The 14,809-nt window shown below is 39.5% G+C and overlaps 2 protein-coding genes across 2 annotated transcripts; both read left to right on the plus strand.

Annotated features, from left to right (window-relative positions):
- Nucleotides 1–358: 358 nt before the first annotated feature.
- Nucleotides 359–9,254, plus strand: gtf3c5 (general transcription factor IIIC, polypeptide 5). Its single transcript, XM_026174352.2, has 11 exons — nt 359–708; nt 3,312–3,510; nt 4,217–4,412; nt 4,520–4,703; nt 5,035–5,139; nt 5,722–5,836; nt 6,001–6,081; nt 6,296–6,384; nt 7,523–7,605; nt 8,043–8,185; nt 8,959–9,254. The coding sequence occupies exons 1-11, from the start codon at nt 511–513 to the stop codon at nt 9,147–9,149; spliced, it is 1,584 nt and encodes a 527-aa protein (XP_026030137.2). The 5' UTR covers nt 359–510; the 3' UTR covers nt 9,150–9,254.
- A 1,923-nt stretch (nt 9,255–11,177) lies between these two features.
- On the plus strand, nt 11,178–14,477 carry LOC113026003 (bile salt-activated lipase-like). The gene is made up of 11 exons (XM_026174353.1): nt 11,178–11,336; nt 11,606–11,753; nt 11,990–12,109; nt 12,178–12,375; nt 12,485–12,615; nt 12,715–12,822; nt 12,946–13,060; nt 13,202–13,388; nt 13,532–13,735; nt 13,871–14,080; nt 14,194–14,477. Exons 1-11 carry the CDS (start codon nt 11,271–11,273, stop codon nt 14,375–14,377), a joined length of 1,671 nt encoding a protein of 556 aa, XP_026030138.1. The 5' UTR covers nt 11,178–11,270; the 3' UTR covers nt 14,378–14,477.
- The last annotated feature ends 332 nt before the right edge of the window (nt 14,478–14,809 follow it).

Genomic DNA, 14,809 nt, shown 5'->3' on the forward strand with positions numbered 1-14,809 from the left:
AGCTACACTATGAGGTCCACAAAGGGACTGTAATGCCCCCGCACGCATGCACACAGACACACAGACTACCTAATTTAACCATCCCTTTCTGTGAAAGGACTGCTTCTACCTACCCAAATGAATGTGACTTGAGTTTGTTTTATAACTTAGATTTTATGTCATTTATCCATACCCATTGTTGCAATTTATTACTGCCTTTTTAAGCTTATTCTTTTTTAAACTGTATTGTTTATTGCACTGTAGATGCTGGCGAGAAACACTATTTCGTTTTTGCCTGGGTTACACCATACAAAATGACAATAAACTTCTTGAGTCTTGAGTCCTGATTTTGAAAGGCTACCGGAACGTCATGCGTGCTGAAATGTTTCCGCCCGGAGTTATTTTGGACTTGAACACATGCTCGTACGGCTGTTGGTGCAGGAGTTAGATGTGTTTTCTTTCGTGTTCTTTTTGGCTAAAGTAGTTGGTTCATTACATTACTCTTAATTTTTAGTCAGCTAAGGAGTCAGTATGGCGGATATGAGGGACGCGAAGCTGGATTTTACTCTCAAAGAGCTGACGTTTCCCGCCGAACACGAGGATGTCCCGGGAAGCTCGTCCACCGTGGAGCTCCAGGACAAGAAGTTGGTGTGTGTGGAGTATCCGGGGGTCTTCAGCAGCGTGGACAGGATGCTGGCCACTTTGGGTGGTGAACAAAAAGTAACAAAAGTAAGCGGAAAGTAAGCTGGGACACAGATCAGTCTCGGGCTTTTATTTTGAAAACCATTGTGTCGGCTAATGAGCGCATAGAAAATATATTTTCATTTTTTTTAAACATTGTAACTTAAATACATCGCTTTATTTGATGTATCGCTTTATTTACTTGGTGTTTTAAACTATATCAGTTACAGTCTTTCAGCATTTTGTAATTCAAGTGGTCTGTGAGGAAAACCGGGATCTTTTCAGGCTTTGGATCAGCGCTGTAAAACGCATTTTAGGGCTGGGTCTCCTATACAGTTCCAGTTTAAAATCAAGCTGGCCACACCTCCCTATAATTTACTCTTTCTATATTAAATGTAAAGACGTAAACGTGTGTCCTGAAAACCTCCACATTTTCACATGTAATGAACCATCTACACCTTGATAGTACATGGTTGGACCCCCTTTTACCTTCAGAACTGCTTTAATAGTTTGTGCCATACATTAAACACGCTGCTGGATATAGTCCTCAGAGATTTTGGTCCATATTGGTATGATAGCATCACACTGTTGCAGATTTGTCAGCGTCACATTCATGATGCAAATCTCCTGTTGCACCACATGCAAAGCTGCTCTTTTGGATTGACTTCTGCTTACTGTAGAGCCCATTTCAGTGCAGTGAAACCAATTTTAGATGATCTTTGAGCTTTGTGACATGGACCGTCACATCAGAATCTTGCCGGAGACAGTTTTCCAGTCATCTGTTGTTCAATTTCTGTGACAATGTGTGAACCATAACCTCAATTTCCTGTTCTTAGATGATAGTAGTGGCATCAGGTGTGGTCTTCTGCTCCCATAGCTCATTTGCTTCAGAGTTCGATGCGTTTTGCATTCATTGATGCTCTTCTGCAAAACATGGTTGTAATGAGCAGTTGTTTGAATTACTGTTTGAGTTGCTGCCATGTGATTGGCTGATTAGATGAGCAGTTGAACACGACCAGTGAGTATATGTGTATGCATATAAAACATGAGCCTAAGTAAAAAATAAAAAATCCTATTTTTCAACTCCACTAAAATTTGCCAGTCATCAGAAGGTATTATTCCCTGTTAAATGAGTTTGATGCCTTAATGACTGAACCATTAACAAAACAGATGAAGGGCAGCCTGAGATATTTTAAGAAGAAAAAAAGATTCATTGCAACAATGTGTCTGAGCTTTTCCTCATTCAGTACATGCAACACGCAGCACCTGTATAAAAAAGGCCAAAGCCGACTGTACTTCCTCAGGAGGCTGAGGTCTTTCAACATCTGCAGGAAGCTCCTGAGGATGTTTTACCAGTCGGTGGTTGCTGGAGTACTTTTCTATGCTGTGGTGTGCTGGGGGAGCAGCACAGCAAAGAAGGACTCATCCAGGCTGGAGAAACTAATCAGGAAGGCTAGCTCTGTGGTCGGCATGAAGCTGGACACTCTGGTGACAGTGGCAGAGAAAAGGACATTAAAGAAACTGATGGACATTATGAACAATGCCGGGCATCCTCTGCACACGGTCGTAAACAATCAGAGGAGCCTATTCAGCGACAGGCTGCTTCTCCCAAAGTCAAAAACCAACAGACTTAAAAACTCCTTTGTCCCACACGCCATCAGACTGTTTAACTCCTCACTGGAGGGGAGAGGGAGGAGAAACAGGAGGACAAAGGAGGGGGGAACAACTGAGTTGTAGGGGCTTTTCTACACTGTGCAATATTTGCAATATTTGGTTTTTGTTTTGTTTTTATTCTTATATTTGACTGTGCAATAATCACTGTGCAATATACTCACTCAAATGAGCAATCCTGTTTATCCATATTGTATATTCTGTATCTATATATGTGTATATATGGTGTATTTATGCTTATATCCTTACTCTCATTCCCCTTAATGTATCTGTAACTTGCAACTTCTTTCGGTGCTTTGCTACTGGAAACTGAATTTTCCGGAGGAACCCACCCGAGGGATTAATAAAGTTTCATCTAATCTCTAATCTAATCTACATCTGCTGAATGAGGAAAAGCTCATTCATGACCACCAGAACCTAGGATCACAGTGGAAAGGCAATAAACTGTAACACCAGTTGTTTTTTCCATCTTTATGATTATAACAACAACATTTTAACATTTTTAACCTTCCAGATAAAAAAGCTGTCACGAAGGGAGGAAGGCCATTCGTAAATTGTTACCCAAACAATTAGCACAAATTATTAGAATTATTTTGCCTTTTACCTTCTTTAGCTCCAATCCTTTGAAGACTTTCTCATGAGCGCCCTCTCCTGCAACCTGGCTTAATTACAGCCAGGTGCACTGGCTCCCATAGGTTGAAACAGAGAAATTTGAATGCTGTGCTCCACTGAGATACACAAATAACAAGTTGGTATTTAAATTTCTTTGAAGTTTAAATATTTCATAAAACATATGAAACATACGTTCCTGCCCTTGGTTGTAGCTTTGTGGGATTGGAGGGGAGAGCTGTTTTATTTAAAATGTATTGTCTATTTTGCATGTTAAATTGTTTTTTTTTTGTGGGTAATTAACTGATACTCAAATCTTTCTCACTTTTGTGGTTAATACCTGTACCCTTTATTTCCCATTAATCCCACAGACCTATTCCAACCCCAGCAAGCGTCTCGAGCTGCGTTACCGGCCCCAAGACCCTTTCTGTCACTCACTGTACGGAAACCGCGTCTCATCAGGCAACCTCCTCCTCAGAGTGCGACGGCGGGCGCGAAAAAATGACCCCAAGGATGCTGAAATCCACATGGACATGCTCGGAGTCATTGGAACCACATACAAATTCACGGGTGTGTCTCTCAGTTATCCACCTGTAGCATAATAAAGTGTTAATTTTGTTCGCCTTTGGTCCTCTTTCAATGTTTGGTTTCACTTTTTTAAGAATCTCTAATATTTATTCGTTCCTCATACAGTTTATACGTAATTTAGTCATGATGATCTTACCGATGTGGCATCTTGATCATGTTAAAAGTGAGAATTTAAACAATCAAAGGAAATCCAGTTTGACTGATGCTGTACATGTTTACTACAGTGCCCTCCAGTGGCCAAATGGCAGATTTATTTATTTACTTTTTGTTTTAGACAACTTAGGAAGATTGCTTCAGACATCAAATGCCAGCACATGAAACAAGGAGATGAAATATGAAGATTATCGGTGCAATTTATTGGGCGCAGAATTTCTTTTTTTTTTCTTTCAATGAAATTCAGTAATGGGGGGTCACATCTGTGGGAATTATATTATATATTGTCTTGACACGGGGACCCTCCCATGATCTTACCAAACATCATATTAACTTGTTTTAGGCAGTGGTTTCTGGCATGCCACACTTCTGAAAGCGAAAAATGTCCATGCACTCAATCCCTTTGTCTTAAATTCCAGCATGGCAATGCTTTCTGTCACAGGGTGGTTTGATCTCAGACAGAAGATGACAGCGTATCAGAAAAAGTACAAATAATGCAAGTGACAATGTTTGTTCTGATGTTTGCCGTTTGCAGGGCTGGCAGACTTCCAGTGCCTCGCTGTGCATTCAGAAGGTGGAAAACATACGTCTTTGTATGACAAAATCATCCTCCGCAAACCCGAGAGTCAAGAGTTCTTTGAGCAGCCCATGCCTTACTTTCTCCCCCCACCCATCTTCTCACGCCTCGACAGTCCCGTGGATTATTTCTATCGGCCTGACGTCCATCTAAAGTTAGTAAACCACTGTAAACCCCCAAACAGCAATATTGGGAAGCCTTTATCGATCTTTAGTTTCAGGGTGATACCTATAATATTTCACCTCTTTTTTGCGTTTGTAGCCAAATGCCAGGTGACAGTAAGAATTTCATTGGTTTAAATCGCGCTGGCCGGCCCCACAACGCCATTTTTGTCAGCTTCACTGATCCCGTCGTGCCTGCAGAGTGCCTCGAGGCAGCTAAAGTGACCTGGAAGCGAATCTGCATGAATGAGTGTGACAAGAAGGCTGAAGAGCAGCTGAAAAAGGTGTGTCCAGCACTCAGCCACACTCTGATTGCAAGGGTCACTAGTTGATAAGCGCAGGAACTGAGGGGAGATTGCACAGCTGTATTTACATCTGCTCGGACACTTTGAAAACTCTGTCTTGTTGTGTTTTTTGGCTCACAATCTGCATCTACTGGTATTTTTGTTCGTTTTCCATCACCTGATTTCAGAAGCGCAGGTCAACCAACAATAATCAGCAGTTTTCTCTCCAAAATAGCAAAATGTTACAAGGCTATCTTTTATATAATGTTACATAAATATTGCTTTCCATCATGTTTGGTTATTATCTAATCTCAAAATACTTTGCACCTAGATGTTTGAGAGCCGGCCCATCTGGTCACGGAACGCAGTCAAAGCCAACATCAACCTCCACCCTGATAAACTGAAGCTGCTGCTGCCCTTCTATGCCTACTACATGGTGAGGTTATCAACGACTTCACTCAGGTGTTTTGAAATATTGAAATTTTAATTAAAAAAATCTGCTGTACTTACTCAGTCTGCCCTAAAATCTTAGAAATGTCTGTGTTTGCTTCCATTTTAATCAAATACCAGTGATATTGTCATGAATAAGAATGTACACTTATACAACTGTGTAGTGAATGAAATACTTAAAAAGACAAATTTAACCTATTAATATTTAATTTACTGCATAGCAATAAGCAGAATTTATATTTGTAGGGTGAATTTAAGCTTAGAGGTAATTTAGCTATAATAGTTTACTTTACATTTCCCTATTTGGCTAAAAGTTTAGCCATTGGTTTAAGGCTATGACTTATTTAATATGACACTGAATAAGTAATATCCATTTACTATACAACATTGAATCAAGTCAAAGCCTAAAATGCCACAAGTCCTAAAAAATAAATGCTCAAAAGTAATAAAGATTACTAGATTACATGCTTTTGTTGATATTGTTATGTCCATCTGCTGGATGAGAGACTTGTGCAGTCTCTCATTTCCTGTAAAAAGAGATTAACATAGGTAGACTTTTTGTATGTAGGTGACAGGGCCGTGGAGAAGCCTGTGGGTGAAGCTCGGCTACGATCCCCGAAAGACCCCAGAGGCCAAAAAATATCAGATGCTGGATTTCAGGATCCGTTGTAGCTCCAAGCACGGTGAGAGCAGGATTTCTCCGTTTCTGTTGAAACTTTTTCTACATTTAACATCAGCGTTTGTGTTTCAAAAGGGCAAAAAACAAACTTGAGCAATTTAGTCATTTTGCAAAATCAGCTAGTTTGTTATGATGAGCATTTTTGATTTCATTTGTTCCCATTTTTAGGCTACTTGCTATCCAACATACCAATAAAAGCCAAGAGAAGCTCCCTGAACTACAGTCTGCCAAACACATTAAACAAGTCGGGTAAGTGTTTTAGAAGTATGGAGGATAATGCACACAAATATTATTTGTGAGCCTATCAGAGCCTCTGATTTGCACATATATTCACACAAAAGGGAGAGCGGTGAGTGCAGTGTATGAATTGTCAAGACTCAAGTGTTTTAAAAGTAACCTTGTTACTAAGTTAGTAAATGAAGTCATTGCTCTATTCAGTGTTGTGCTGTCCTTTTTTCCCCAGCACCCCAGCCAGCTAGTGTGATGGATCTTCCCACTCAGGAGGGTCCCAGCAGCAGTCGAGATCCAGCTCCAGTCACATACCAGCTGAAGGTCAGTGACCATTATCAGAGCAAACATGCCAGATGTTTTAAGCACACACACCTTCTATAGTTACAATATCAGGCTTTAAAAAAACATTTTTGATAACACTTATATTTAGGCTTGATGAGGTACGCTTCCCATGATGTACTTCTCCTTCATTCCCCTCATTTTACTCCTCGTGTTTTTATAAGCCTCTGTTGATAGTCAGTAGGTTTTGTTTGCTCTCTCAGAAGTTGTGTTTGGTGCTGCTTGTTAATTGTTTTTTATATGTTCATATTTTCCGTTATATTTTTCCCCATCCAGTCAGAGCCTTGAACCTAGTTTTTCTGCCGTGTCTTCCTGTTAAACAAACCTCTTGCAGGATGGGGAGGGGATTTTTCATTTTGAAATTCTCTCTATTTTTGTGTCTTTAGAATATAAAGCACTGTAAGGTGACCATTGTTGTAAACTGGGGCTTTGTAAATAGAACTAAATTGAACCCAACTTGAATTAAAGCTCTCCTTCTTCATGGGACCCTGAGTATTCTTCTAGAAGCATGCTTAAAAAAGAATATATGATGGGATGAATTTCATGATTGTATGGCCAGAGTTTACAGTATTGTGCAAAGGTCTTGAGTCTGAAGCCATGCCTTATTTCTTTACATTTCGCTTGAAATACATACAGCATTTAAAGACTGAAACAGCTCTGGGGAGGCCAATCCATGACATGATTTTCTATCTTTTACTGTTTGGAAGTGGGTCGGGGATCATGCTGAAAACCGAACTGCTGTCAGTTGGATACTTTCCAGATCCCACTGCATGTTGGATTAAAATCTAAACACGCATTTCTGTGTTTATAATTCAGTCAGTTTTGACAAGACACCACTGGCTGAAATGCAGCCCCAAATAATGACAGAGACGCCACCGTGTTTTACAGATGACACTCAAAAGGAAATGAGGGGTGGATCAAAACTTTAGCCCAGTGCTGTATATTCTGTTCATTTATTGAAATCTTTTTTTTTTTCTTTTTTTGAACACATTGACATTTCTATAGCATGATAGTGAAAATGCCTGAAGCTACAAAGGCATTTAATGACAGTTTAAATGCAAGCTGTCTTGCAAAAAAAGTAATGGAGAAGCTGTCTGTGTCCTCTGTTTCATCTCCACAGGAATCATCCTACATTTTCAGAGAGGGCATGCTGCCTCCTCACAGACAAATGTTTTACCAGGTCTGTGATTTGGATGTGGAAAGGTAATACACAGTAATGTTCATAACGGTCATATCTACTCGCATCTGTCATCATTTTTCATCTAAATAAAGTTGATCAAACTGATGTCTGGGTTTTCCACAGGTCCTTTCACCTAACTCCTAAAAATGTTGTTATCTAAAGATTCTCAAAGAGTAGATTTAACTGCTTTTCAGATATATTTTGTATACTCCGAAGTGCTGGCTGTTTCTGTTTTTGGTGGGATAAGAGAAGATAGCAAGATGTGCTAATGTTAATAGGGAGGAAAACATGAATGTACGATTCTGTGAAATTATTTTTTATGAATACATAACAGGAGCAACAATGAAAAAGATTTTATTATTTTAAAGTATCCAGTGTAGCATTTTAATTATCTGGTGGATTTATCAAATATGTCGTGGTTCCATTAGAATGACTAATGTAAGCGTTTGCCATTTTGCAGCATCCAAAAGGAGATCGAGCAGAACAACGGAAACGAGCAGCACTGTGACGAGCGTGACGGCTGGTGTGTCGTTGGCACCACAGACAAGCTGAGGGACATGATCTCAGCCATGATCAAGGCGGTGATCAGAGCGCAGAAGCCAGGTAAGGAAAAAGTTGTGACGCTTATTACTGTGTAACCGCCTTGATCATTAGAGTATGTTAACTTGACACAGTGTGCACCCAGAACTTGTTTTACTTTTACTCCAAATCATGCCCTGCTTTTAGTTTAGTTTCTCACCTGATAGTTTTCTTTGCTCTTCTCTATTCATTAGCTGCAAAGTTTTTTCCCTCTAAGCCTACTTATGACCAGCAGCTACTCCAGTTACATAGTCTAGTTTTAAGTAAAAGAGTGTGAACAACAACTGGATGGACTGAACTATGTTCAGATATTAACGTTAGTCAACCGGTGGTCCAACTGAGATTGCAGCCCAGGCACCTTTGCTGGGCACCTTTCTCTTTCTGTCACTATCCAATATCTGCAAAATGCCAACAATAAATCTTTAAAAAAAAAACATCCATGTTTCGAGCAAAATTGGTTTTAGCAGCTCTTGTTATCCATTAATGTTTTCTTTGATAGTAGGTCAACTTTTTATGTTTTTGGTTCCATGATTGGAGTCACAATTCCTGCAGAAACATTGATGCCCTGCGTTGTTCTAATAGAAAAATGCTAACATGCTACCCTAAAAATAAACCTGTTTGTTTGTGCACTAACATTTTGAAGCACTGATTATGGATTATCATGACAAACCAAAACTCATAGACAAAACTTAACAGTGACTATTTTCAGTATTTGAAGTAAATGAGTCATGAACAAGACCACCTGGCACCCACTTTTTACTTTTTGGTTTTGGCTTTTTGTTCTGTTTGTCCTTCAGTGCTGCCGGAATTACCCAAAAGACGAAGACGTAAAGGCCAAAGCGTAAAAGATGTTTATGCAGAGGAGGAGGAAGATGAAGTGGGGGAGTATGAGAATAGGGAGGATGAAGAGGAGGATGAGGAAGATGAATTTCAGCCATCTGAAGGAAGTGAAAATGAGATGGAGACCGAAATTTTAGATTACATGTAACACAATAAAACCACGTGTTGACATAAATTTGACTGTTAATATGTTGTGTCATCAGTTTCTTTAAAAATGTGACCGTGTAAATAAAGAAATTATGTTCTTTTGAAAGGTTTGTGTAATAGTTGTGTTCCCTTTGCTGTTAATGTAGAGAAACCGTTTGTGTTTGCGTTTAAATTGACATTTTTGTTAGTTACAGTATAACTGGAGTTCACCATGGACACAAATAAAGGTTCAGTTTTTCTGACCAAATAACATTCATAACCAACATTAAAAATCGCCGGATGCCATGTCCTGTTGTTGTGGTCTTCCTCCTTTAGGCGTATTAAATTAAAGATTTAAAAAAAAGATAGCAAAGTAACTAATAAACGGGTAATTACTTAAAATTTGCAACAAACGACTACAAATTGAATTTTGAATTTTCGACCGTAAGGCCCAAAATTGAGATTCAAACCAAACAACACTGTTCCAGTCTCCTGTTTTAAGTTTTTTTTGTTTGTTTGTTTTTACTGAACAAGGCACTCAGAAAGTACATGAATAAAATATTTAGAGTGTTCAATTTGAACTATGAACTGCAAAACACTGAAGAACAACATGAACTTTGGTCCTGTACTTGTACTGTTTTTGTGGATCTCTTTTTTTTTCTAAATATGTTCAGGCATTTTGGGTAAATAGAGGAGCCCCAAAAAGCAGTTTCTCTTAAGCTGTAGTCAAAGACACTGCTGACACTTCTGCTGGCAATTCAGATAAATGTGAGAAGGCTGACACTCCTATTTGTTACAGATTCAGCAGAGAAAAGCAGCTCGCTGGGTGCGCAATGCCAAGAAAAAAAGCTCAATTCAGTTCATTTTTGTCCCAGTGAAACTCCCAGTGTTTCTGACGGAGAGTGAGTGGGGCTTGTGTCTAGACACTCAGCCTGAGGAATAAGTGAAGAGTTTTAGGGCGAACGTTTTGGCACCACGCGCGCGGCTTTCAGCCATCCAAGCAAAGTGCCGTTTAGGACCTGGTCCTGATGACTTCATCTCCCGCTCCTAGAAATAAACTCTTTTAGCAGCAAATATCACAATCACGTTAATTCTTGTCCTGAAAGTGAAACTCTTACAAATACATATGCATGAGACCAGCCACCAAAACATCTCTGTTCACAACTTTCAGTCATAAAACTGACACTGTGGCGTTCTAGTAAATCCAGCAGCTTTCCAATGTCAAAAGCTGGTTTTGTGGTGCTGCTGCTGTCAGTTCATGTGGCCCTGAATGTTCCTTCTTTTTTAAAATTTTAACCTTTGAAATTAAGGAATATTTGGCTGTTCTTGTTTATACGACCAACACTGAAAAAAAGGGGGGTTGAACACGTTATGGTAAAGTCACATGCATGTTTTGTAGTCTATCTTCTGTATAGTTTTCACCCTGTTAAGGAGATACTAGTGTAAGGCTGTTCTGATTCTCAGCATACGCCTTGTCTTTTCCTTTGCAATTCTCCTGCCCACTTTTCCTTATCAGATGATAAGTAAGGAAAAACAGATATATATTGTGTCATGGTATTCCTTTTTTAATACACTGACTGTTTTTGAAGTTTTTGAAGTATTTAAACTAAATACAAGCCAAACACAATATTGGTGGCATCTGCACCTCCAGATATTCTTTAGATGTAGAGAAAACCTGCAAATAGAAGAAGTGCAGAACATAAAATAAAAAGAGACTATTTTTCTTTTTTTTCCCCAAGAAAGATTTTAATAACACCAGTTAACTCCAGCTAATTTTCACGAGTATGTATCGGAATTAGTTTTTCTGTTGACTAAGAATAAAAGTATTTGTGCTCCTTGTTTATCATTTGTAATTTTATTGTATATTTATAAATAATTATAAATAGCTTACCTACTTATTAGAGCAGACATTAAAAGAGATGTCTCATGATAACTACCATTAACCATTCTTTTTAGTCGATTTTGGTTTTCTAGTTAAATGTGGGGAAGTTTGGGGGAAGATGTAGTGTATACAAGGTGGTTAAATATTATTCAACAGTGAGAAAACCAGGGGCCACGGACTCCACGTTGGTCAGATGTTGTGCAATGTTGGTTCCTTTATAAAAGTCTGGCTGACAATCAGGGAAATTCTGACAGCTTGATCATGATGCTGAAGCTGGGGATTTTGTTTGCTGTTGCTGTTTTTCTGGAGACGGCCTCTGCAGCCTCTGTAAGTATCACATAAAATGTATTTTTCATGTTTACAGACTTTCTTTTGGATATCTCTAAAGGTTTCACTGTGCAGAATATGTTTCAAGTTCGGTTGTGCACTGATAATTCAGCTGTGACTGCGTGATTACAACATGTGTAATTTTGTTACACTAAGTGTTCAAATTGAAACATATTGTGCTCAATTTAATCAGTGTGGTAAAAAACCCAAACATCCATCTTTTTTTATGGCTCACATATTTAGTCCATTTATTGCCTTAATCTCTGTAGCTTGGCGTGGTGCAAACTGAGGGAGGGATGGTTGAGGGTGAAACAATTAGTCTTGGATTATCCCGTTCCATGGACATCTTCAAGGGAATTCCCTTTGCTGACATTCCTGGAAGGTTTGAGAAACCAAAGCGTCACCCTGGTTGGGGAGGTGGGTGGACAGCATTTTTCACTAGATTTGACCTCTTTAACAATTATGTTTGAAACTCACAGAAGCTTTTTCTGCTCATTTCCTTTTAAATATGTTTCATCTTCTGCTTGCAAAGTGAAATAAGTATTCGCTAAGGCCAGCTCTGTGTGAAGAAATATGTAATAATAACATACTTGATGCTTCATGGTAATCTTAAATGATAACACACTACTCTTTTAATGTGTGTTTCTGGTCAGGTGTTCTAAAGGCCACACAGTACAGAGACGAGTGCCTTCAGCTGAACTTCTTCCAGAATAGCTACGTAGGCAGTGAGGACTGTCTGTACCTTAACATTTGGGTTCCTCATGGCAGCTCAGGTAAAGACAGAAGCCAAAAATGTTTATATATTAAATTAGACCAGTGCTAACTGTCTTCATCCTTCTAGTATCTTCTGGTCTCCCTGTCATGGTTTGGATCTACGGAGGAGGCTTCATGATTGGAGGCTCCATGGGGCCTTACTACCTTGATAACTACATGTACTATGGAAAGGAGATAGCAGACAGAGGGAATGTTATTGTAGTGACACTTGGGTACCGTGTGGGACCTATGGGCTTCATGAGCACTGGAGATTCTGATTTACCTGGTAGGTACACACATCTTACAGAACCTGGTACATGCTGGACTGCCAATACAGAAATACTTCCATTTAAATAGTGATTCTTTCTACAAACTTGATTATATTTAATCCTCAGGAAACTACGGTTTGTGGGATCAGCAGGCCGCCATCGCCTGGGTGCACAGAAACATCCGCTCATTTGGAGGCGACCCTGACAACATCACCGTCTTTGGAGAATCTGCAGGTGGAGTTAGTGTTAGCTTCCAGGTAAGAGTATTTGTTCTTTTTCTGACCATCTATCCATAGGTGGAACTCATTTCAAAGCAGATAGTGAAATATGTATTTCTCCTGACATTCCACCTACAGACTCTCACTCCCCACAATAAAGGGATCATCAGGAGAGCCATCTCCCAGAGTGGGGTGGCACTTTGCCCCTGGGCACTCAACAGAGACCCTCGTAGGTTTGCTGAGGAGGTACATAGCAGCTTCTTTACATATAACCACTTTTCTTTTTTTTTTTGATCAAATAAGGAAATAATAATAGAAACATGCATAAAACATGGGGGTAATTACAGATAATTTGCACCCACTCTGCAGGTTGCTCGGAAGGTCAACTGCCCAACTGATAACAGAATGGCTTCCTGTCTGAAGATGACTGATCCTGGGACCCTAACAAAGGCGGGAACTGTGAATTTGCTCAGTTCACCTGATCGTAAGGACTACGTTCCACAAAACCTAATTTATACGTGATGAAAACAGTTCTGCTTAAATTACCCACCAAATTATATTCATACTAATTATTGCACAATTTCTGGCATATATATAATGATTTCTGATTGTGTGCATATCTTAGAGCCCCTTGTGTTGAACCTGGAGATAGCCCCTGTGATCGATGGTGATTTCTTGCCGGACGATCCTTCCAACTTGTTCCACAATGCAGCTGAAATTGACTACATTGCTGGAGTCAACAACATGGACGGGCATATGTTCACCAATTTTGATGTTCCATCAGTCAACCTTGATCTGGTTGTCACCCCTACGTGAGTTTGAGTGCTTTGATCAGCTTTGGAGTGATTTGGAATTGCATCATGAAACAATTTCAAACAACTTACACATCGCAAAACGGTAAACCATGATTTGGTGGCAGTAAGGAATTTTATCAGTTCTCTCTTTCTGATTGCAGTAATGATGTGAGGAGGCTTTTGGCTGCCTTGACAAAGGAGAAGGGTGAGTCTGGCCTGAACAATGCCTACTCCACGTATACCTCAAATTGGGGAAGTTTTCCCACCTGGGATACCATCAAGAAAACCATTGTTGATATTGAAACAGACTACATTTTCCTGGTTCCTACACAGGCTGCCCTTTATCTTCATGCTGACCATGCCACGTGAGAATGTGAACTTGAAATACAGATGTCACAGTTTATCTAATTAATTACTTACGAAATAAAAATACATATTTTTTTTAGCAGTGGTGGAGTTATCATCACATTAATTTTCCTGTTCTTTTTGTCTCATCAAAGAACTGGTCGCACCTACTCCTACCTCTTCTCTGAGCCCAACCTTCTGGGCGGTCCTTTATTGCCCTACCCAAGCTGGATGGGAGCTGACCACGCTGACGACCTGCAGTACGTGTTTGGAAAGCCCTTCAGCTCACCACTTGTATACTGGCCAAGCCATCGCCGTGTCTCTGACTATTTGATCTCCTACTGGACCAACTTTGCCAAAACTGGGTATAATTCTGCAGACACAGATTTTTGCGTCAAAGAAATCAAACAACTGAATCACTTATTGTAATACAAATTAAAAACACATCAGTGATGTTTTCAATTTCTCTGATCAACAGAGATCCTAACAAGGGAGATTCAGCCGTGCCTGCTACCTGGCCAACATTCACCAGAAGTGGTGAAAAGTTCCTGGAGATCAATTCTGACATGAACCAGAATTACATAAGGCAGGAAATGAGGCTGCGTTATGTGCATTTCTGGACCAGCATCCTGCCCAGCCTTCCCACAGTCACCTCTGAATAAAGGGCATGTACTATTCACTGTGGACATGTGCAGACATGTAGATCTAAATAAAGTATCAGTATCAGTGCTAGTTCATGAAAAATAAACATATTAGAGAAAATATGGTTGTCTTAGTTTTATTTGATCAACTATCAGGGGTTTCTATAATGTTTTCATCATATCTATTTTAATTCTTTCTTTTTGATTATATTATCCCTCTGTTCAGCACTTTGGCAGACACTTGATGTGCTTTAAATGTGCTAAATAAAGATGACTTTTGAATTTGCACCTGAAGCTCTAAATATGTGGAGACAAAAGGGCTAGCAAGCTAATGATAGCTTCATACCTTGCAAAGTTAGTTTAAGCACCCTTAGCTCAAAGGCCAGTTCAATTCAATTCAATTCATGTTGTTAATACAACAATATACACAGTATACAGCGAATCGAAATGCCA

This window comes from Astatotilapia calliptera, chromosome 7 (assembly GCF_964374335.1).
Source record: "Astatotilapia calliptera chromosome 7, fAstCal68.1, whole genome shotgun sequence".
Taxonomy (NCBI): Eukaryota; Metazoa; Chordata; class Actinopteri; order Cichliformes; family Cichlidae; genus Astatotilapia; species Astatotilapia calliptera.

Excerpts from the sequence above, each read along its gene's own strand:
- gtf3c5 (XM_026174352.2), top strand. The coding sequence starts at position 511 with ATGGCGGATATGAGGGACGCGAAGCTGGATTTTACTCTCAAAGAGCTG. Across the intron at positions 4,413-4,519 it reads CGGCCTGACGTCCATCTAAA|CCAAATGCCAGGTGACAGTA; the intron begins GTTAGTAAACCA and ends TTGCGTTTGTAG. Across the intron at positions 8,186-8,958 it reads GATCAGAGCGCAGAAGCCAG|TGCTGCCGGAATTACCCAAA; the intron begins GTAAGGAAAAAG and ends TTTGTCCTTCAG.
- LOC113026003 (XM_026174353.1), top strand. The coding sequence starts at position 11,271 with ATGATGCTGAAGCTGGGGATTTTGTTTGCTGTTGCTGTTTTTCTGGAG. Across the intron at positions 11,337-11,605 it reads AGACGGCCTCTGCAGCCTCT|CTTGGCGTGGTGCAAACTGA; the intron begins GTAAGTATCACA and ends TAATCTCTGTAG. Across the intron at positions 12,823-12,945 it reads CTCGTAGGTTTGCTGAGGAG|GTTGCTCGGAAGGTCAACTG; the intron begins GTACATAGCAGC and ends CCCACTCTGCAG.